This window comes from Pyrgilauda ruficollis, unplaced genomic scaffold (assembly GCF_017590135.1).
Source record: "Pyrgilauda ruficollis isolate IOZ18807 unplaced genomic scaffold, ASM1759013v1 scaffold49, whole genome shotgun sequence".
Classification (NCBI taxonomy): domain Eukaryota; kingdom Metazoa; phylum Chordata; class Aves; order Passeriformes; family Passeridae; genus Pyrgilauda; species Pyrgilauda ruficollis.
This window is the reverse complement of record NW_024526488.1, coordinates 1,035,112-1,057,328: the sequence shown is the minus strand read 5'-3', so window position 1 is coordinate 1,057,328 and position 22,217 is coordinate 1,035,112. Positions and strand designations below refer to the sequence as shown.

Here is a 22,217-nt window from a genome sequence, read left to right as displayed (position 1 = left end):
TAGCTGTGGCAACATGCCATACCCTGTGGGCTAATTGCCAATTTTTACCCACCTTTTCATATTGTTCCTTCTGCCAGCACTGAACAGCTGTTGGACTCTACAGACAAATTTATATGCCAGTGGTACTTGGCTGAAACACTTGTTCTGTTGGCTATGTTGCTGACCTACCTTAAAGTAACCTTTGGGATTTGGTTAAAATTAAGTTCTAAGCAGAGTCAGACTTGAGGGAGCTAACTGGGTTTGCTTCAGGGTGAAGGAGGATTATTGCAGTCATAATTGGTGTGTGAGAAATTGGACAGCAGCATTCCAAGAATGTTAGATGGGACAGTATTCCAAGGGAGGAGGGTGTCCCAGACTGCCCATAAACAGTCCTGCCTTCAGAGACCCTCTGTGTCAGCTTCTAGTTTGGAGCAGGAACAACTATTTCCCAGGCTGTTGCACTTTCTGCTGCTGTAGGAGGGAATCAGGGGACAAAGAATTGTTCTGGAAAATGCTTATCTTTCTAAACTTGTTCTGAAGTACATGCTAAAAGAGGAACAAAAGACACTGAGAAAAAATACCAAGTTGACATTATTAAAAAAAGGGAACAGAGGTTGATGTAGTGTCTGAACCATACAGTGGTTAAAAGTAATCAGATAAAAGTAATCAGATTATAAGTTTTAAATCATTGTCATCACCTTATTGCAAAAAAAAAAAAAAGAATAAAATAAAAGGGTAAAGTTTAGGTGAGAGAAAAATAAATTTAGCCTCAGTGGAAGGCTCGTGGGAACCCACCAAAAAGAGTCTGAAGCATACAGAAGAAATCACCTCAAGAAATAGATGAAAAGGTGAAAGAAGAGGGCACTCTCGGAGCTGGGAAAGAAGCCCTCCACAGAGAGGCAAGAAACTCCTGTCGTAAAACCAGATGCCTTCAGGAAGCCTTGCTTCATTTGACATCTATTGAAAATTTCTTGAGATTTCATACACTATTATTTTGATCTGAGAGCTCAGACCTGATAGAAAATGTTGGAGACAGATGAGTTTGAATAATCTACAAGTTCTTTAAACGATGGCTGTAATTAATCCTCTTAGGCCTCCAGAATTTATTCGTTACAACCTTGGAAGTCTACATTGCTGTGAACACTATAGACTGTTCTGTTCCACAAAAATTTTGCTGCTTTTTAATGAATCCTGTGTTTATCAGAACATATTTATATATATGTATATGACTATTAAAGGAAAAGGCAATAATTTTAGACTATTTTGAAAGTAGAGCAGAACTGTTCTCCTGAATAGTCTTTATTAATTCATGTTGTCCATTGAACACATGGTTAAATTCTACCCTTGCTTATATAGGCACCGCTTCTTTTGAAACAAGGATTGTGAAAAAATGATCAAGGGCTGTTCTTAAATAAACAAATGTTCCTTTCATTCTTCCTCTTGCTTTGATTTAGGTTGGTTATTTATGGACAGTACTGCAGCCAAGTGGAGATAGCAATATCGTGCTTAGACAATATCTCAAAGACAAAAGAAGATGTTAAATTGAAGTTAGAGGTATCAGTATTTTTTAACATGCATATATATGTATACACCTTATACCGTGTATTTCTGTGATTATGTGCTGCTTTCATTGAAGTCAAAACCTTTATGATGATGAAACTAGCTGGACTGATGAGTCAGTGTGTTTCTCTTCATCCTTTTGGGGCCTCTGATCAAATGAAAATGTGCTGCATGTACAAAAGTGTGCATCCTGGTCCTGAAGTGAAGGGAGCTTTGCCACTGACATTAGTAGATTTAGGGTTTTCTCTCAGGAAGTGACCATCAGTGGTACCCTTCCATTAATCAGTGTATCTCAGCTGGAACATAGAGTCTCAGGATCACACAGGCTGGGAGGGACCTGTAGGCTGCACAAGCCCCTGTCCATAGCCTCAGAGCTGTCTGCCAACCCCTGGGTCTTTCCTGCAGAGCTGCTGCCCACCTGCTGAGACCTCAGGGTCAGCATGTCCCTGGCTAGTGCCTGTGGGGTGAGGCACTTCATTGTTGCCTTCGTGTGAGGTTTGTGCTGGGCCTGCCCTGAGGGCTGTCAGCTGCACCCCGGCTGTGCTGCCTGCAGCCCTGCTGGGGTGTCCTGTGGCTGCTGCTGCAGACCATTGCCCGTGGCACTGAAGGGGAGGGGGCCTTGGACAGGGCCCTAAAGAGCTCTGTTTGCACCTGTCCCTCAGGTGGTGCAGGAGACATCAGTCACTGCACTTTTTGAGCCTCATAATTCAGTCAGTTTTTTATAGACCTGGAGCATAACATCCCAACCTGGATATTACTCTACTGTGAGAGACGAAGCTGTGGAAAAGTCAAGGTAGACTGTCCCCACCCATTTACAGATCTAGTCAAGTAGGTCAGGCATTGGCTTACCTGTGGTAAATCCATGCTAGATATTCCCATATACCTTCCTCATGTGCCCAGATATTACTGCCAAGAGGACTTGTTCCACAATTTTTGCATTGAAGTACTGAAGTGAGACTTACTGGCCTGTAGTTTCCATGATTGCCTTTTGGGGTTTTTTTTGCCCCATAGGAAAATATTTTTTTTTAGTTGTATGGAATGGCTAATTTCTCTTGCCTTTGTTCTACTCTCTCATGCATGTTGAAACATCTGAGAACATGTAACTCAAGGCAGGCTTTTTTTTTTTGCTGTTTTTGGTTTTGCCATATAAACTGTTTTTCTTCATTTGTTTCTGCTATTTATCACAAACTTGAGATAATTGCTTATATGTCATTGAATTTTCATATGTATCATTTGAATAGGTTTATTTTCTAGCTCTATTGCCTTATTCTTTCTTCTGCTTTGAACTAGGAATGTTCCAAGAGGGCTAATAATGGGAAATTTACATTGCGGGATCTCTTAGTGGTTCCAATGCAAAGAGTGCTGAAATATCACCTACTGCTCCAGGTATTTTATTTTTGAAATTTAAGGGGGCTGAGAGCAAAATTGTGATTGTTTATCATCAGTGGGTTGTAAAAATGAAAGCCAAATGTCTTTATCAAAGGAAGATGATTGATGCATCCCTAGATATGTTAAGAAATAAAATTCAGTCAAGTGCAAGGTTTCTCCCAGAGATAATTTCTTAGAGCTGAAGCATACCTAGGGAAAATAGAACCAAACTATTGTTTCCTCAGTCTCTGGACCTTTTATTGTTTGTGTGTTTAAAATGGTTAGTAGTACCAAACCATAAGCATGGTACTTGGAAATGTGAACCATTACCCTCCAAAACAAGAAGCTGGGCCATACATACAACATACTTTCAAGATACTTCTTCACTGTCATAAATTGCAATTAAGCCATATTTATTTTGAAATGCTTCTTGTTATAACCCACAAAGCATTAGCTTTTGCAGTTAGTCCTGTAATAAGGGTGGAGAGTCTTATAAATTTAATTTGATAGCTGTGCCAGGAGACTCATTAGTTCAGTTCCGAAGAAATGTATTACTATATTAGACTGTCAACCCTGCTGATGCTTGTAAAATGTCATTTTAAAAAGATCTACTGCTTATATATGGAGCATAATTTTTACTCTGCAGAACAACATACATTTTGTAATATTAAATGTTTGAAATACTTCTGTAAATGAGTCATCAATATTTTGATCAATGCAAAATAGAAAAAAAGCAAAATTAATGGTACAACTTCTTAAAAAAAACTTAGGAGATCTGACTCATGATTTTATAGTCATCCTGCATATTGTGGAAAGTTGATATACAATGTCACTATGCTCTGTGTAACAATATAAATTGTACGAAAATATTTTACAGACTTGGAAAGAAAATAATGAGTAAATTATTAGAATTGCAATGCAAATATAAGTACTAATTAATATTAATTGTAATATGAGTACTAAAATACTATTCCATTTCTTATGATTTTACTAAGTTATCTGAGCTGAAATATATAATTATTGCCTCAAATTATGGAAGAAATGGCCTGATTCCCCAAGAGGTTGCACTTCTACTTCATAAAGCCCCAAGAAGACTCTGTATTTTCCATATGGAAGTGGCTAAAAGAATTCTTTGAACATGTAAATTTGATTTCAGTATGTTTTCTGAGTCAGCTTCCTCTTAGCTATGATGAGACAGTGACTTTTAAGCTGTGCATGCTTCAGCTGAGGTTTTACTGCCAGCATGGATCCCTGTCTGTGGACAAGTGCATGCTTTGGAATAGGATGAAATACCATATAGCAATGTGTAAATGAACCTGAGTGTTGTTTACCTGGGCTTCCAGCATGCACATAGTTATGATCTGATTTGGCAAGTTTTAAGTGCTAGACAGACCAAATTCACTTCTTGTGATGGTTCATTAGCAACTGAAGTCAGTGTTTAGGCTGTGCAGCAATCATTCCTAAACACTTGCCAATTAACTGTTTGCAGTAGTCCCCACTCACTGATAGGCTGCTCACTCTGGGGATGAAAATGCCTATTCTTGGGCTGTGTTTTCTGGTTTTGGCTTCTGTATTTTTTGGGGGTGGGGATGAGCAATGATGATTTCAATTTATAAAAATGACAAACAGTGGGTGGAAAGTTTTAACTGCTCTGTCCACAGGAGCTGGTAAAGCACACTACTGATGCCATGGAGAAGTCAAATCTAAAACTGGCACTTGATGCAATGAAGGTGAGTATTTATGGCAGTGAAGTATTTATGTCTGTTGGTGGTTAATGTCTGTTGGAATGGTAACTCAGAATTCTATTTCCTGGAGGAGATCATGTTCTTCACAACATTTCAAACATGTTTTCACAGGTTCCTGTGAGCTTTGTCTGTCATGGCAAGTGTGAAGTTGAGGGTTTTACTCAAGTCTGGGAAACAAGTTCAGTAGTTTTCTGAAGCAGAGGGCTTGTGAAATGGAACTTCCACATTTTGGGTTGCTTTTGCATTTGCTGGAAAACAGGTGTTTCAATCATATTGGTCTTGCTTCTGAAATTTAGGAGTATTTCTACTACTGTAAGTCAATTTGAATCAAGATCAGTAATTTCCCAGTGAGATGGAGAGCTGTCTTTGTTTACAAGGCCTTTTTCTGTCATCTTAATATGATCTCTGTGGCATTACCTTTGAAAGCAGTAGTATCTTTCTGGAGGTACTGTACTTGTCACTATAGATTCACCTGCAAGTGGTACAAACAAATGCTTTATAGAGTATCTGTGCTGCTTTGTGCATAAGGTAATGTATTATGTGCTCCTCTGCACAGCTTCAGAAACAAAGCACAGGTCTGCTTCAGTTGCCTTCGTGGCATGAATGGTGACATTCATGTGCTGGAATTGGAAAGATTTTTCTGTGCTCTGTGGAGAAAGGAGCCAACATGACATAAATTAAATCTCCTGTTGTAATCTGTATGGTCCACAGTAGATGCTGAAGTCAGACTAAGTTAGTCTTGGGTCACACAGCTGTCTCATATTTTGTGGCTGCCTTGAATGTCTGGAATACAAAGCAGCACAAATATGAGATTTTTATTGCCCTTTTTTTGTTATCCATCCCTGTGCAGTGAACATAGAGGGATGGGCACCATGATAATTTCCCTCGGAGACTGAAAAGAGATGGCACAATGTTCATCCATCTAGTGGCAGGCCATGCATCCTGCTTGCTGCTAATTGGCTTGGAAAATAACTGTTTTAAATTTACCCCTGCTTTTTCTTTCCAATTTGCTGGTTTTCTTCATTGCTGGTGTCCGTTGGATGTAAAGATCAAAGAAGTCTCTTGCCAGAGTGGCTGTGGCAGAGATGTACTGGCAGAGTGTAACCAAATAAAATACTACAAAACCTCACCCCCACCCCCTCCAAACCCACAAACCCCTGAGGTATGGGTGTCTCAACCATCTCCCAAGGTTGCAGCATTGTTCCCATTCTGATTTACTGTAGTCTCTGCCATTGTAGTAAAAATAACAGTGTAGCACTGGTGTTTTGCTTCTAAAAACCCTGGTGTCTCTCACCAAGAGAGAAAAAAAGAAAATGTCTTTGGAAAAACTGCTAGCAAAGTGGTACTGCCCCCCAGGAAAGAAAATTCTTAGAAGAATAATGCTATTGGATTTCTTTTGGCAGCAAGAAAGGAGGTTATTTAATTTCTAACCCAAGCCTTTTGAGACTGACGTGAATGTATTCTGCACAGATCCATTTGGGAAGCTAGCATAATGACTGCAGCTATTCATAGGTTTTGATTAAAAACATCTTAGGGAGAAGATGTGTTTTCCTCCCACCCTCCAAATTTGTGACCATATTGAAGGGATACTGTAAAAGCAAGTTAGGAAGATGAGAATGCCTTTTCCAACTGCTGCTCTCAGCATTCCTGACCCTGCCAATTACCTCTTCTGCTCACTCCTCATCTCTACCCATAAACACAGAAGCCCCAGCAAATTGTCACTATTACTCAAGCATCTTCAGAGCATTTTAAAGGCTTTAGTGAAATGTGCACAGTACATGTTCTGGTGAAGGGCACAATAATGATCTCACCCTGTGACTTCAGGCAGTATATCCCTTCAGAATTTTAAAATCTGCTGTGTAACGGCTTCTCTCTCCTGTGCAACAGTAAGAGCAAATCCCCCTGCTGGGGCCGTAACTTATAAGCACCCAGGTTTATGATTCATTTACACCTTACATTCTGCTTTTGAGCTGCCTTATATATGTTTTCTGCTATATTCTCTATTTACCTCCTATTTACCTCAGAGGTTGGATATTGAGTTCAGTAGTGAGCTGCATAAACTACGTTTCCATCTTCAATCTTGAAAATAAAACACTAAGGAAATTCTGAAAAAAAAATCAGCTCTTTTTAGAATTCATTACTTGTTTCTCCCTTTCTTGATAGTAAATTCATGTTCCAATAGATATCATGAAGAGTGTTGTAAATCTTATTGAAGATATGCAGACACTTTTTTCCTTCTTTATTTAGGCATACATATTGGTAATTCTTGAATGTTGAAGAGAATTTCAAAAGAAATTACTAAATATGTAGATAAGACAAAGATAAAATTAGAAATAAACATGTCAAAATAATCTATTAAAGCAGTCTGTTATATAAAAGTTATTCTTTTCCTCCCTTTTGCTGTTGATACTCTAGGACTTGGCTCAATATGTGAATGAAGTAAAGAGAGATAACGAAACACTTCGGGAAATTAGACAGTTTCAACTATCAATAGAGAATTTGGTACGTGATTTTTTAATTTATATATAATTTTAAAATCACTTTTGATCAAACATATTGATGCATTTTGTCCTCATTTCATACGAGTTTATAATATTCTTGATAATATTTAAGTATAAGTATGTCTTGCTTGGTTTAGAATGACTTGCATATTAAAGTACATGAATCTTGCTGTTCTGGCTGTCAGTAGTTAAATATGTTTGTAGGTGTACAGTGACTCTCAGAAGTTTTTGTAATGGGAAAACCTTTCCCATTTGAAGACAAAAATAGAATGGACTGATTCTTTGTAGTATTTTGTTTATGTTAGTGAGGAAAAGATGTTGTTTCCTGGTCTGAAAAGTCCTTTATTGGGGTAAAAGGAATGAGTGTCTAACATTTGAATGTGTTATCTTCACAGTGTTGCTGTATGGAATCATACATTTTACTTCTATTTCAGAACCATTCCCTCTTACAGTATGGCAGACCTCAAGGTGATGGGGAGATAAGGATAACGACATTGGACAAACGTGCAAGGCAAGACAGGTGATGGCATAGCTTGTGGTGTTCGCTATTGACAGCCTGCAAAGTAACTCTTGAGAGATGGGAGGTCAGCTCACTGATTCTTGAGGGCTTTCCATTCCACTGGGCATTCACAGAGCCTGTCTGCCACTGACCAAGTGAATGTGCAAAGTGATTAATGGACAATTAGTTGTTACATTATTGTCTAAGATCGCTAAGTCCCTTACAAGGAGTTGGTCTTAAGCAAAAGTACTTTCAGTGTTGGCTGTTTTATTAGCCAGTAGTTTAGTTGTTCATCTTCAAAAATGTAAGTGCCACTGGCAAAAGTGTGTAAAATAAGACTTTTTGGTGTTAGTTTTCTGGAGTGTTTTTAACCATCTCTATATTGTATTTTCATAGGCATATCTTCTTGTTTGATCTAGCTGTCATTGTTTGCAAACGGAGAGGGGATAATTATGAAATGAAGGAAATAATAGATCTTCAGAAATACAAAATTACGAATAACCCTACTACTGATAAAGAAAATAAGAAGGTAAATATTTGTTGCTAATTCACATAAAATGTTTATTTTTAGCAAGAATTTGAAGCATTTTATGGGAGTTTAAAATGTAAATAAAATTTCTTTAAGATGTTTTTCATTTTAATTGTAAGCTGGAGTGAATATTTAGATTTAAATTTTGTTTATTTTGAAGTAATTGAAATGTTTGAGTAAGTCATTTTAAGGGAATGCAAGAAAGTGGTCTTACTGTTCCCAAAATTAATTAAAGAATATACAATGCTTTGTTTTTTTTAGAGGTCCTGTCCCCCCCCCCCCTTTCAGTTCTTTATAACTGATGACTTTTGTATTACCAATCTTCTTATGCAGTGGTCTTATGGCTTCTACCTCATTCATATCCAAGGTGAAAATGGTTTAGAAGTTTATTGCAAAACTAAAGACTTAAAGAAAAAATGGCTTGAACAATTTCAGATGGCTCTGTAAGTATATTTTTATTAAGGTAGAATCACTTTCATCACTCATGTAAGAATTTTGCTTAAATTATATGGAGCTTTTCTCATGTTTTAATACAGTCTAGTTTTCTATTTTATTTGGCTTTCTGAGAAACAATTGATTGACATCTTCATCAACAGTATTTGAAATTCCTCTTGGAAAAGGAAGAGGGCACTCTAGGCTATGTAGTATTTTCCAACCTTGCCACTAAAACTGTTTTAGTAGTGCTGTCTTAAGCAACCATGGGGAAATAATAATTATATTAACAATAAATATCTATCAGAATAGTAACGTTTTTCCTATCCCATTTTAATTTTGACTAATTGAAGTATGCTTTTGAAAGGTGATGCTGGTGGTTTGGGAGGGGATGCTAGCATCTTTCCTAGGGGGTTTTATCTAATTTATTAGTTAGGAGGTGAATCAAGTTGCTTGGCATATTAGATGGAGTTTCAAAAAGCTGATTTCCTTTGTATGTTTCAAAATGAGAGGAGGTTGCTTTAGACTTCTTGAAAAGTAAGTTGTTCAGTTGCAGCACTGCAGATTACATTATTGTTATGCAGCATGGACTGTATTTCCATTTCTCATTCTTGTCAGAAAGACAAACATGATTATTGACACTTTGGGTATTGTGATTAAATTTAAAGCATGCACAAGGGAATTGGATGACGGGTGATGCTTGCTTTACAGAAAGAAAAAGTGTGAGGGGGAATGAGAGTCTCCCAAGTGAACACAGCATTAACAGTGGTGGGTTTGGATGTGGTTGTAAAGGGGTGTGGATTCAGGAAAAAGGGTATTGTGAGCTGGTTTGAGTGAAACTTCCTCCAAAATTATACATAATTTTTATAAACCTCAGTATGATGAGTGTTAATGATATAACGGAAACATATGGAAGGAGAACCTGAGGTGGACAGATACAATAAAGCCTGTTTACTACTTTTCCCATCTTGCTGATTTTTATTGAAGGCAAAATGACATGTGTTTTGGCAAAAAATTCTAGGTGGCATAATTGGGATTGGAAGGAGGTATTTATTTGCAAGTGTACCTCTTTCTGGCCCTCTGCTCTCCCTGCTGTGCTTTGTGTAATACCATAATTGTGTTTACTTAGCATTAACATGTGTGTGAGAAGTGAGGCGCTCAGACTTATCACCTTCAGCATTGTGACTCTTCATCACTCTTCAGGCATCCTGGCCCAGTTCCCCAAAAAACCAAGCAAACCAGAAGTGGGGCAAGGAGCTAAGAGTGGGGAGAGCACTATGATTTTTTCCCCAATTCTTCCCAGCCATTTCTATGGTTGTGTGAGGACCATTCTCCCCTGCCCCTCCATGTGTTGGTGTGTGAGTGCAGCTCTGCCCTCATACAGTGCTGGGCAGCAGCCAGCACTGCTCAGCTGTTGGCAATGTGCCTCTGTCACAGGAGTTATGGCTGCTGCTGGTCTGTGGGAGCAGAGCAGGCAGCACCTTAATGGTTGGTGAGTTTGTGTGCCACTCTTTCCTCTCTGGCAGATGGACTTGTTCTTTGAAAATGGGTGGTGGTGCCTTGCATGGATGTTTGTCTTTCTTGTAAAGCCATACCTGTAGTTTAACCTCTCTCCATGTGGTTGAGGCGCTGGAGCAGGAGGATCAGGGCTCAGGTGCACCACGATGCAATGGCATTATTGCTTTATCCTTTCTGGAGTTCTCACTGCTTATCCCCAACTCTGCTACATGGCTTTGACTTCACTGCATGTTTCCCTCAGCATCTCTCCCAAAACATACCTTGATGCATGTAGCAATAATGGTCTTCTAATGCATGTTGAGACACAAGGGTTTGTATTTGGGAACAAACTAAGCCAAGTGTGTTGAAGGGTCACTTGATTGGTTTCATTTGTAGTTTTCAGGGTTCTCACTGTCTACTGTGTAGATTAACTTTTCTGCTCTGAAAAGTAGCTGTGATGGAAATTGTGCTCTTATTCATTGCATTCAATATAATTACTGCTTCCATGGGCAAAATACTTCTCATTACTTGAAATTTTACAGGACTGCAAACCCAGCACAGTTGAAGGGGTGAATAACTTTGGATTGCCAGAAATGATGTTGTTTACTGAGTTCCAGACAGAAATTTCAATGCCTTTGGGATAGCAGTGTGTTGAAGTCAGGTTTGCGCAAGTGTTAATCTAAGAACATAATAACAGAACGAGCTAGGATCTCTTTTATTATTTTTAAAGTAAGAATTAACCTTGTTGCTATTAGAACAGTCTAAGAGGCATAATTATTTCAGCTAGGCTGTAATTTCTCTTTTTTTGGGGGGGGGGGGGAACTTAAATGTTTATACTGGTGTATGAAAAAGTGATGATAGTTTATTTGCTGAAAAAGCACCTATTGTGGAGACGCTGGTGTTGTTGAAATGAGTATTTGCCTCCAGATATGGGAAGTTTATTGATGAAGTATGAAATAGAGAACACGGCTTTGCTGGTTGGACTTGATTTAGGTGCAGAGGGCAGGAATACATTAGGCATACTTGGTATGGAAAATCCCTAAAGGAAGGCTAGATGAAACCCCAGTGCTATTTCCAGAGTGTTACTTTTCAGAGTAGTAAATTTCTCTTGGAAAGCTAATTTCAAAAACCTGTGAAAATATTCTACCTCTTAGCCAGCTCCGTTAGTGTAGTGTGTGGTGAGTTTTGTTTTGAGGGAGGTTGGAAGTGCTGGGTTACTGGTCATAGGAAACTGAGTAAATTGCTTTTATTTATTTTATTATTTATTGTTTTTTATTTATGGCAGCTCTGTTCCTACAGTATGTATATGCTGTTTTCCTGAGACTATTGCTTTATTAGAAAATACATAATATACCAAACACCACAATTTCTTTTTCTCCTGAGAATTTCATGGGTGTTCTTGAAGTTTCTTCATACAGCACATCCTTATACAACAATGATACTGTGGTCTGGCTGCACTGTCGACCTAGACATAGTAATAGCCACAGCTTCTCATTTACCCATACCACCCCAAAAAAGTTTACTGTGTACAACCCAAAATTGCTGCTTCTTTTGGAGTACTGGATTTTCTAGATCACAATAAATGAAGCAGGACCCTGGGGCAGCTTAATAGTTAACATTGCAGTCAAGCTTAAAGTGGAAACTTTGGTTGGTGGATTGGAGAAGTTTTCATAAAGCTGTCTGTCAGAAAGCACTGGAGGATGTTTCAAGAGGAGCCATCATTGCCAGTGCCTGAGTTGTGCCTTGATGTGCCTCTTCTCTCACTGATGTGAATGCACGTTCTGCATGCACAGGGGGTGTAACCTGCTTATTCCCTTGGAAGAGATGTGGGGCTTGACTGTGACAGTGGCCAGCTTGAGCAGTTGCTATTTTGTTCTTGGAGCTCTGGTTATTGCAGTGGATGAGCCTTTAGCTGCAAGGGTAAATGAGCATCTTTTCAAATACAGTGCTGCGAAGGCTACTGTACCAGACATGGACTGCTTAAATTTGGTCTAGTGTGTCAAATAGCATTGGTTTAAATGCAAAGTCATTCCATATCCAGGATAATATTGATAGAAGTGTACAGCCAAATTATTGTTCCCATTCAGCCAAATTAGAGACATCATGTGTTAAATGAAAGATTGTCAGCAATGTGATGAAGTGCATGGTTTATTTGCTATAACTGGGCCATTTAAAACCTCAAAAACTTGATTGTGTGAGACACAAATCTTTTTTTTTTTTTTCTAGTAGCACATCTTGTTTGATTTCTTTCCTCCCCTATTGAAAACACCAAAAGAATCAGAACAAATGTGTAATACTTTCATGTTATTCAGCTTATGCTAAAAAGTGGGAATGTTGATTGATATTTTTTCCCTAGAAAGCTCTTCTACACATGCTTTTTGATTTTAAAAATTATTATTTTTAAAAATAGTTGGCTAATATTTGTGTCAATGAATTTATGCAAACCATTCTTTATAAAAGAAAATATTCCGTGAAAGGTGAAGTGTCCCTCTGTTGTATGCCTGTGTACATATTCTGTGTATGTACCTCAGTTATATGGTTACTTAGCTGACTAACTACAAGGCTTAATTTCTTATTATATAGCAACTGCTTTTCTCATCATTGTTGGGAAGAATTTAATTCTTCTATTTTCTCATGAGATGATAGAATAAATGGTGAAAGAAAATCTGTTGATTGCTGCTATATCGGTCCCATGCTGACACTTAACACTCCCTTCCATCCACTAAATACTTTGTGTGTAGTTTGTTTCTTGATCACAGTAGAGCATGAAGCAGGTGTTTGTTCTCATCACCACAACAGCAGAGATTTTTCCCATGAAAAGCTGCAGATTATATTTTCCCACTGACAATATTTGAATCCATTAGTGTAATATGACATGTAATATCTTATGCTGGTTTATGCTGAATTTATTGTGTCATTATGTTGTCCAGTTTCCTAATTTAATTAAGCCTTTCTCAACTGGGTTTTGTAATCCAGTGTAAAAATGACTGTCAGCAAACTTGAGTATAGAAACATCTTACACATAAATGCAATTTAAAGAAGCATTTAGGTTGGAAGAGGTGTGTAGAGCTTTTTGGCTTCAGTCTCCTGCAAGACTTAGGTTGCTCAGGGCTGTGTCAGCTTTAGTCCTGCTGGATTTCAAGACACACAGAACCAATAATGTAAAGTTCCTTGCAACAGTGTTGTAACACACCTTTTAATTAGCCTTTACTCAACTATTGCCTTTTGCAAACTGAGAAATTTATGAAAAGATCTTGCAGGCAGAGGAACAGTTAAAATTTCACCTTCTGAAGTACTATGATTGTAGTTTCTGCTTTGACCTAGCTGAAATAGCAATATTAATGTCATGTCTAATTAGTAATGCCTGAAAAAATCAGTGGGAAACAGGTTCATTATAGTGATTAGGGTATGCATTAATTGTATGCAGTTAATGAATCTGATTTTTCTTTTAAATACCTAAAAAAAAAATTTCAGACATGAAAGCTGTACAGCCCTCACAAAATAGTGGTTTTAATTTTAATTACACTGTACTTTGTTTTGGGTCACTAGAGAGTTTGTGCAGCAGCTCAGGTAAAGTCTAATGTGTTTTTGATAAATTGCTGCATCAATTCAACATAAATTCACACCTTGCAACTCAAGGGACACAGAACATATCATCTGATGGTGAGGAAATAATCCTGAGATTCATTGATTATCAAACCTGGTAAGTGTGTGCACAACAATTTAGGTTAGGAAAACTACATAAATTGCACCCAGAGCTCATTGGTTTTCTAAATTTTAGTGAAAACTAGTACAAGACACAAGGTAGGTGCAAAGTGTCCTCTCACCTATTATCATTTGTGTTTTCACATTGGCTGTGCACTCTGTGACTAATGACATTGGTCAGATTCCACTCCAATAGATCTGTTCCCTCAGGTAGTGCATTAATAATGCATGTGCATTAAGCTTTCTTCTGAGAGAATATCTGAGCTCTGACATATTGAACACTGGCATATTAAATTAAAGCTTTCTTATCAGAGCATCATAAAAGCCTTAAGATGTCTGCTGCATTTTTTAAATAACCTGCAGAGATGTTGCACTTGTACCAACCTCACACAGGTAACCAAAGCAATAAACAATCATGTCTGCCTGGGGTTTTTTCATCAGTATAAGTATTGCAATACTGCAGAAATGAATGCCAAGTTCTTGTCTGTTAAAGAAGAATGTTTGACTGTTCTTTGCTGTGACTCCAGTTGCTTTTGATCGAATTTTTTCCAGGGTCATAAGCAATCATTCACAACATATTTATAGTTATAAAATTTCTTTAGATTACTCCAGACACAGCAAGAACTGTGTGAAGATGTTGGATATGATTAAGAGCACAGTGTAAGGACAGTCTAAAATGTGAAAGCAAACAAGAGTTTATGAAAACAGTGGGTAAACACCTCAAGGTGATAAATATACTTCAGTATTATGTCTTCCAGTTCACAAAAAACCAAAAATATCCCAATCCTTAAGTTTTTACAACTTACCTTACAGTATCTGAGGAATATTACTATGAAAATTAGTGCTTCTTAAAATTCAGTGGAATAAATTGGTAGTGACATTACACCATAAAAATAAAGTCCCACCGTCTTAATATTGGCCTTTCTTGTGCAAGGAGTTTTTTCAGTGCTAAAACACGGAATGCTGCATTACATGTTTGTCTTAATACTCTGGTTATAGGAATAGATGTCATAGCTTCTCTCTGCAAACCAATGCTACCTTTTTTCTTAGCACATATGGGTATTTCTCTAATAATTTGCAAGTTAATGGCAGTATAAATCCTGTATTTTCAGAGTTTTTGATTCCAAAATACAGACTTATCTTCAGTTAAGTCTAAATATGATAAAATATTTAAAGCTTATCAATACAAGCAACTTGGTAAATGTGGATTTGTAAGACTTAGGGCTTTCATAAATAATATTCAGCCATTGAATACAGATGTATATAAAGTATAGACGCTCTTGAATTGCAAATACTGATGTCTGACAGAGCTTTGTTCCTATCAGGTAGTGTTCAACAATGTTGTACAGGAATAGATTAGCTCAAAGCAGTTCACCTCCCATGCTTTTTGGGGAAGTAGACCGATAAAGAAAAAGGAAAGCAATTATCTTGTTTGAAACAATGCAGTATGTTTCCAAAAAGTTAACAAGATAATTTCCTTGATCTCAAAAAAGCCACTCATCATATGATCAAATAAGCAAATTTCGAAGCAAATTCTTAGAAGTTGTGCGTTCTTGATCAAAAGCACAATTTACTTGTGATATGGTTAATTTAATTTTATAACATGTCTTCTTGATGAAGACTCTTTGATGTGACAAACCAGAATGTTTGAGTATTAACATATGGAGAATTGATTGATTGATTACTTCAATAAATAGCATTCTCAAAGATGATTCTGATATATAACAGCTGAGCAGGAACAGAGAAAATGAATTAGCTGTAAGTAATCAGTGTTGCTCCTGAGAAGGTAAAAAAGAAGCTGCAAATTGTCCTTTGTGAAATGGCATTGCTCTCCTCTAGTGAAAGTATCTCTTAGGAATGCCTTTTTTATTTTTCATGTTTTGGTAAATAACAAAATCCTTGTAAAGATTTAAAAACGAATACTTATTTGTATTTTACTTATTTGAAATTACTTATTTGTGGTTTTCTCTCTGCCCTCTTACTTTGTTATTGACAAATGCATTTTCTAGTAGATGACAGCATGTTGTGTGACCAGTTGAAATGGTGATGGTTGCACAGAGCTGAAATGGCTGGAGTGTAAAGTCAGTCCAAATGTAAGGCTGGCTCTGTGTGTAGGGACTGGGATCCTAAGGGTGAGTCTGTTGCATGTGTCTTGGGACCATCTTTGCAAGAAATTCTTCATATGAGGTTTGGCTGAGAGCTTTTAGCCCTGTTTGACAGTAACATGCTGTTGTGGGGTGGGGTTTTTTTTAGTGCTAGTAAAGTTTTCCAGATGCTTAGTACCAATTGTCATGGCTGAATTTTAGAGGTGCTTGAAGTTTTGAAAGGAGGTGACTTTGGCACAAACTAGCAATTTTAACTTTGGATGTCTTCATAAATAATTTCTGTTAGCAACTAGTATCTTAGAAATAGTTACATTACATCTGAGTTTACTGATGCATATTCTGCAGTGATGCCAATTTTTTATACAATAAGTAAACCTTGAATAAAAAATTTCAGTATCCAGAGGTATTAACCTGTGCTGTTTCCTTTATAAGCTATACTGCATGAGTACAGCATCAGATTTCACATCACATACACTTGAAAATGATCTTCAGCAGTTCGTGCTCAGGGTGTCCATAATGCTGAACGGTTCTGGATAGAGCATTTTAAATTATTATAAACATAACATGGAGTGCAGGATAACATCAGCTCTGAAATACAAAGGTCTAACTTGAGGTTGAAAGTTGAGGAGAGTTCAAGGTATGGAGTTTTATCTGAGCTCCCTGTAGTATTTCTTCTTTTAATACTTAAAACAATTGCAATTCACTGCAGATTCTTTATCTGATACTTCATGCATCTCCTTATTTGTTATGCCTCTGGGCTCACAGGTGGGCATACATGCATTAACTATTCTCTAAAGCCAAGTTTTAATCAAGTGAAATGCCTATTCAGTTTCAAATACAATGCATTTCAAAAATGATGGACATTTTTCAAGCACGTTACATACAACTGAATTCTGCATAATTTCTTGTGACACGATTGCATTTCTTGAAGATAGTAAGGTGGGAAAATGATCTTTGAGACCTCACCTAAATAGTATTTTTGTGAAAAGAAGTCAAACCCCAAAATAGGAAGTATAATTAGAACTTCCTAGCATGTTTTTTTTACCCCTTTTGGGGAGAACTGTAAACCCCAAAGGGCAGGCAGCTGTCTCACTGCACTGTTATGCAGAGCCCATGGCTGCTCCACAGCCTGTTTCCAACCCAAGAAATTGCTGCTGTTTCACGTTACTCAGAAAACTGCTGTGAGACTGCTGCTGGGGGAAGAGAATGTTCCTCTGCTCTCCAAGATGCCAGTGCCACTGAGCTGTGGCAGATAGAGGAGCATCTCTGGGCCTCAGTGATACCTGAGAGGTTTGTCATCAGTCCTCTGAGAATGACTTGATTCAGTCAATATTTACAAGGTCTGCTTGCTCTGTATTTAACAGCAGTGGCCTACCCAAGGTTATCTGGCTCAACACCTGCTCTTGCTGATACCCTCTTTTTTGCAGACAATTCACTTTTGAAAGGAACTTTCTTGATCTGTTTACAAAGGGTTACTTTTGCATTTATCTTTGTGTGAAACATTCATTCCTTGTTTTCCTGTACATGCTCTGATTAAGCATGGATGTGCTTCTCATGTACATATATCCGAGTAATATCAAACTTCTTCAGAGGATTTTTTCCCTCCTGTAATACATTTTCCTTTCCAGTTTAAGAAGAAAAATTTAATTTAAAAATACTTGAAGTTTGGGAAAGAGAAGTTGAGTTTTTAATTAAGTACTCCAGAGCAGCAATTTTTCAACATTAATTGAATTGTTTGTAGTGGGTTTAAGCAACACCTTTTCAGTGGCCTAGACCTAGGGAGGGGGGAAATCTGTTAAGGTCTTAATTGCTGAAGTCAAGCTGGTATTGAAAAGCTGCCAAGGAAGCAATTAAAGGAAATGGCCCTCAAAATACAGCAAGAAAGAGAGAACTGGTCACTAGTGGAGGACAGCACTGGACCTTGCAGGTTGTTTAAACTACAGTTTCTAATTGGTAGCATTAAATGCAATGGTAACTAGATTTATAGTAAAAGAAGTATTTTCCCTTGTGCTGTGTTATGAAGTCTCCTTCCTTTAACTCCTTGCTGGAGGTGAAAGATGGTAGATTTGCAGTGCTCTCTGCTGCTGAATAGCTTCTTGTTGCTTCTTTTTGCTTGTTTTGTGCTATAAGATTGACATTTCTAACCAGGAGCCAAAGGCTCCATGTTCTATTTGCTTCTACTCTTTGCATTTTCATAAAGCCACTTTTTCGTGCGCTCTTTCAGTAAAGGCCCTATGGTTTGCATTTTATTAATTTCCTATTTAATATTTAAACTTGCTCTAAGGATGTAATTAATCTAGCAAATGTAATACTTCATTTTATCCCTTGATTATATTTCTGTTAGATTTGGCAGCCTGTAAGCTTTCAGTAGTATGTCCATGCAAGACAAATGTGGGACACTAGTTCTTGGTCTCCAAGGCTAATACTGAAATATCTGAATACTCAACGTTCAAGGAAAGATATACTCAGTATAGAAAAATTATAAAATAAGACTACAAGACTTTTTGGAAAGGACATATTTCTAAAATTAAAACTTAATGGGATTAATGGGATTTTAATATACTTAGTTGCCACCTGGGAAAATAGGAGGAAGGGGCTATATAGTAAGCTATCTCTCAGCCATTTATTTATTCTCTTGGGAAACATCTGTAGTAATTACATGTTTTGGAAAAAAGACGTAGTTTTATGGCTGAATGTTCAGTAGTTTTCCTGGTGCATTTTACTTCGTAAGCCCTACCTGTGTAGAGGAAGTTTAACTGACAGTAAAATAAAGTATATTTGTGCCTCCCTCCCCAAAGATGAGGTAATTTGTTTGCTCCAACCTGTTGTGGAAGGTACTCTGTATAGTTTTCCTTGTAGGAAACAAACATGAATGTAAGAATGCTGATAAAACCTAAATTATTGCTACAAGAGACCAAATGCCTGTGGTATTCTACTGCTCTTCAGAAACATTCTGATTTAAATGTCTTCTAATCAGAATATGGTTTTGATTAAGTAAGGAAATTACAGTAACAAGTCTTAGATAAGTTGCTTGATACTAATGATGTATTACTTGCATATACACCTTGGCAACACTTTGGACCAAAGATAATCAAAGTTCACATTTGTAAAATGGGGCTCAGGACTTACAGAGTTGGATATGTCAAGGTTACCAAGGTTCATTGGTTTTTTTTTGACTTGATTATTTGTCTTTTGATTGTGACATGTTTGTGCTTTGAAGGTTAAGCATGAGTTTTAAATCTTTGATGTGTTATCCCAGCTGCTAGTGTGAGAAAATTGTAGCTTAAACACTTTCATTTTTTTCATATGAACAATTATTTTTTGGTATTTTGAGGCAGGATAGGCAAGATAATTTATTCCTCAGTCTATAGGCATAGGAATAAGCACCTAGACATCTTGTCTGACAAGACAATTTTGGGCTCTCTGTATCATTAGTCTGTGGTCAGCTGTGCCATTAATCTAGACAAAGATGATTACTGGAATGGATTTTGTCTGCAGAAGCCTGTGGGGGATGGTTGATAACGTGACACTTCTTGACACCATATATAAAGGTGTTGCATTATGTGGGTGGGATGAGATTGGCCTATGATCAATTTACTCTTCTGAAAAGAACAAGTCCGTAGAAAGAAATGGCACTGCAAATGTGGAGAGAATATTTTTAGAAGGGGAATCATTCATATGCACAAAGAGTGCTCCAAAGGCTGAGGATATGAAGGGCAATTGAGTAAGACACCTGGGTAACTCTTTTGTACACTGAACTTTCAAAACTTTAACACAAAGGGATTGCTCAGAGATGGAGGACTGACTGAAGAAGATGGTCATTCTGCCCCTGGAACTGTGGCTGCCATGGCTTGTGCAGCGACAACAATTGCATGTCCAAGTGACAGAGACTCGTGAGATACGGACCTGCAGGTCTCTGGCTTGGTGGTGTAGCAGTGAATTGGTCCCAGTGGGACTAATATTCTGGAAATAAATTGGAAAGAGAAAGCTTTTGCTCAGAAGGCTCAGGGGCAGCCCAAGGACATTGCAGTAGTGACTGGAGTAAATCTGCTTATGGGGTTCCAGCACTGTGCAAGAGAGGACACTTGTGGTTGTCCCTTATAAAACCTCTGGTGCTGAATTGAGGAGAGAATTGGAAAAATTGTCCTAATAGCAGATTGACATTGACATTTTGTCTCTGCTAGAGCGAGGAAGTTAAAACTGCCTGAGGAGAAAGTAGAAGAGACAAAGGGAAACTATTTTCCCTCCCGCATTGCTGTTGCTTGTAGAAAAAAGAGTTTTACAAGAAAACGAGGAACGTGTTCTGTGTCACTGTTTATGTCAGATTAAGTATTTCTAGGGTATGAGTGAATTCCTGCTCTGGCCACTCTCAAGATTGTTTGACAGCAGAAATAGAAATTTTTTTTGCTGCCTCATAATAGCAGTTCGTTGCGGTACCTTATAATAGCAGTTCGTTGTGGTACCTCATAATAGCAGTTCATTGTGGTAGTAGGGACTGAGGAGTCTGCAGGAGGGCTTGGCTGTCCCACTGTGATAGTGAAGGAATGCAGTGTAAGACCCAAAAGAAATGTTAATTGCTTCAATACATTTGAATTTTGCTAACAATTACATCGGCGTTTCTTTTTTTTTTTTGGTCTCCAACAAGAAATCCTTCTTCTAAAGAGGAAAGTAATATTAGGCTGAAAATTAATATTGACATAAATACTCAGGGTTTTTTCTGTCTTGCAATATGCCTACTGGTTGGAAAGTAGAAGAGAAAAGAAGATTTGAGAAGGATGAAATATTTCCTTTGCTGTGTTGTGAGAGCACTGCTCTCTCTTCTGAGGGTATCAGTGTAAGGCTTCCATGCTGTAACCAGAAGAGCTTCTTTATGGTTGGACATGGCTTTGAAAAGTTGCATGTTATGCCATGACTATTTTGCATTATCAACTTTATTTGCTGTATTTGAAAACTCAAGACATAGTATGTAATTTTCAGTTTGAGAGGTTTTATGGGGAAAAAATTCCTATGGTCCCTGTGGTATTTGGACTTAGTCACAGATGAGTTGTGCTTAATCTCTAGTTGTAAACCTTCACATATTAATCAAGTTGGGTTATTTTTGCGTTGTATTTGATTTCAGAAAAAAATTATTGAAAACTAAAATATCAAACCCCTAGATTCATTAAGTTTCTGACTTTACATTTAAAGGCTTGCTGCTCCATCCATGCTGCTATAGTGAATAATCTCAGCCTTGTCTGATATGACTACAGAACTGGATTTGCCATAATGCAGCATTACTGATCTGGTAGCAGAATGTGCAAGAGTCTTCCAGCCCACAGTAGCACTGCACTAAATGTTCTTCTGCAGAGCTTTCCTTATTCTACCTCTACATTTGGAGTATACAGCACACCTTGATTTTATTTTTCTGGGTTTTGTTGTGTCACTAATTATCTTTGCATGTGGTTCTTCACTTTACAGCACTGTGTCTCCAGAGTAAGCAGACAATTTCTTACTTTGCACTGTTCTTTTCAAATATTGCTTTTAATATAATGAAGAATGAATACAGTGTATCATCTTTGTTCTGTTAATAGGAGGTCTATTTTGAGTAGTTCATCTTTGTGGAGTATAGCCTGAGAGAAGAAGGAAAGAGAATTTTTACATATGGAAGAAAGTTGTGTAGTCACATCCATGTGTTAAACTACTGTCTATGTAAGGTTGTAACGTTTTTTTTTTTTTTCTTTTGATCCACCTATGCTTATTATTTTTGAAGATTGTGTTCTAATTAAATGAATGGAATTTTTTCTTTGGTTTATTCTTGAAAAATGGTCAGGTTGTTAGGTTTAATTGGATATGCTTTCAATCTCATGAGTCTTGTGCTTTTGGCTTATACTTTGAACACAGTTCTGCAAGATGTCCTGGTCTGAACCAAATGGTCAATAAAAATGAGCTTTTGTTGCGAGTGAAGTACTGCATCTTGTTCTAGGGATTTTTCAGGATTGCTTGGAGTGTAGCCTAAGAAGTTTTGGCAGCCCTCTGGCAGACACATGAAATACAGGCTGCACCTAGTTAAGAACCAAAAAATAATAATTCTTTTTCTCCTGGTTAGAAAAGCTCTTTATTTCATGAGATGAATTGTATCATGCTGCTGTACCTTCCTGCTGTGGATGGGTAGTATGCACACCTGCTTCAGTTAGCAGGAGTTGTGGAATTGACATTTTGCATGTTAGAGCAGAAAGAGAGACACAAGTGAGGTAGTTAAAACAGTACTGATTGTAAGGTTTTTCTCAGGCATAGAAGCAAAATTCCTTTTGCTTTTTG

General features: G+C 37.6%; 1 protein-coding gene across 1 annotated transcript in view; it reads left to right on the top strand.

Annotated features, from left to right (window-relative positions):
* VAV3 (vav guanine nucleotide exchange factor 3) overlaps nucleotides 1-22,217 on the top strand; it is a 148,714-nt gene that overhangs the window by 62,484 nt on the left and 64,013 nt on the right. The window contains exons 9-15 of the mRNA XM_041479637.1: nucleotides 1,434-1,533; nucleotides 2,830-2,925; nucleotides 4,569-4,637; nucleotides 7,068-7,154; nucleotides 7,588-7,673; nucleotides 8,049-8,181; nucleotides 8,515-8,624. Of these exons, the coding sequence (XP_041335571.1) occupies nucleotides 1,434-1,533; nucleotides 2,830-2,925; nucleotides 4,569-4,637; nucleotides 7,068-7,154; nucleotides 7,588-7,673; nucleotides 8,049-8,181; nucleotides 8,515-8,624 (681 nt within the window). The remainder of the gene's footprint in view (nucleotides 1-1,433; nucleotides 1,534-2,829; nucleotides 2,926-4,568; nucleotides 4,638-7,067; nucleotides 7,155-7,587; nucleotides 7,674-8,048; nucleotides 8,182-8,514; nucleotides 8,625-22,217) is intronic.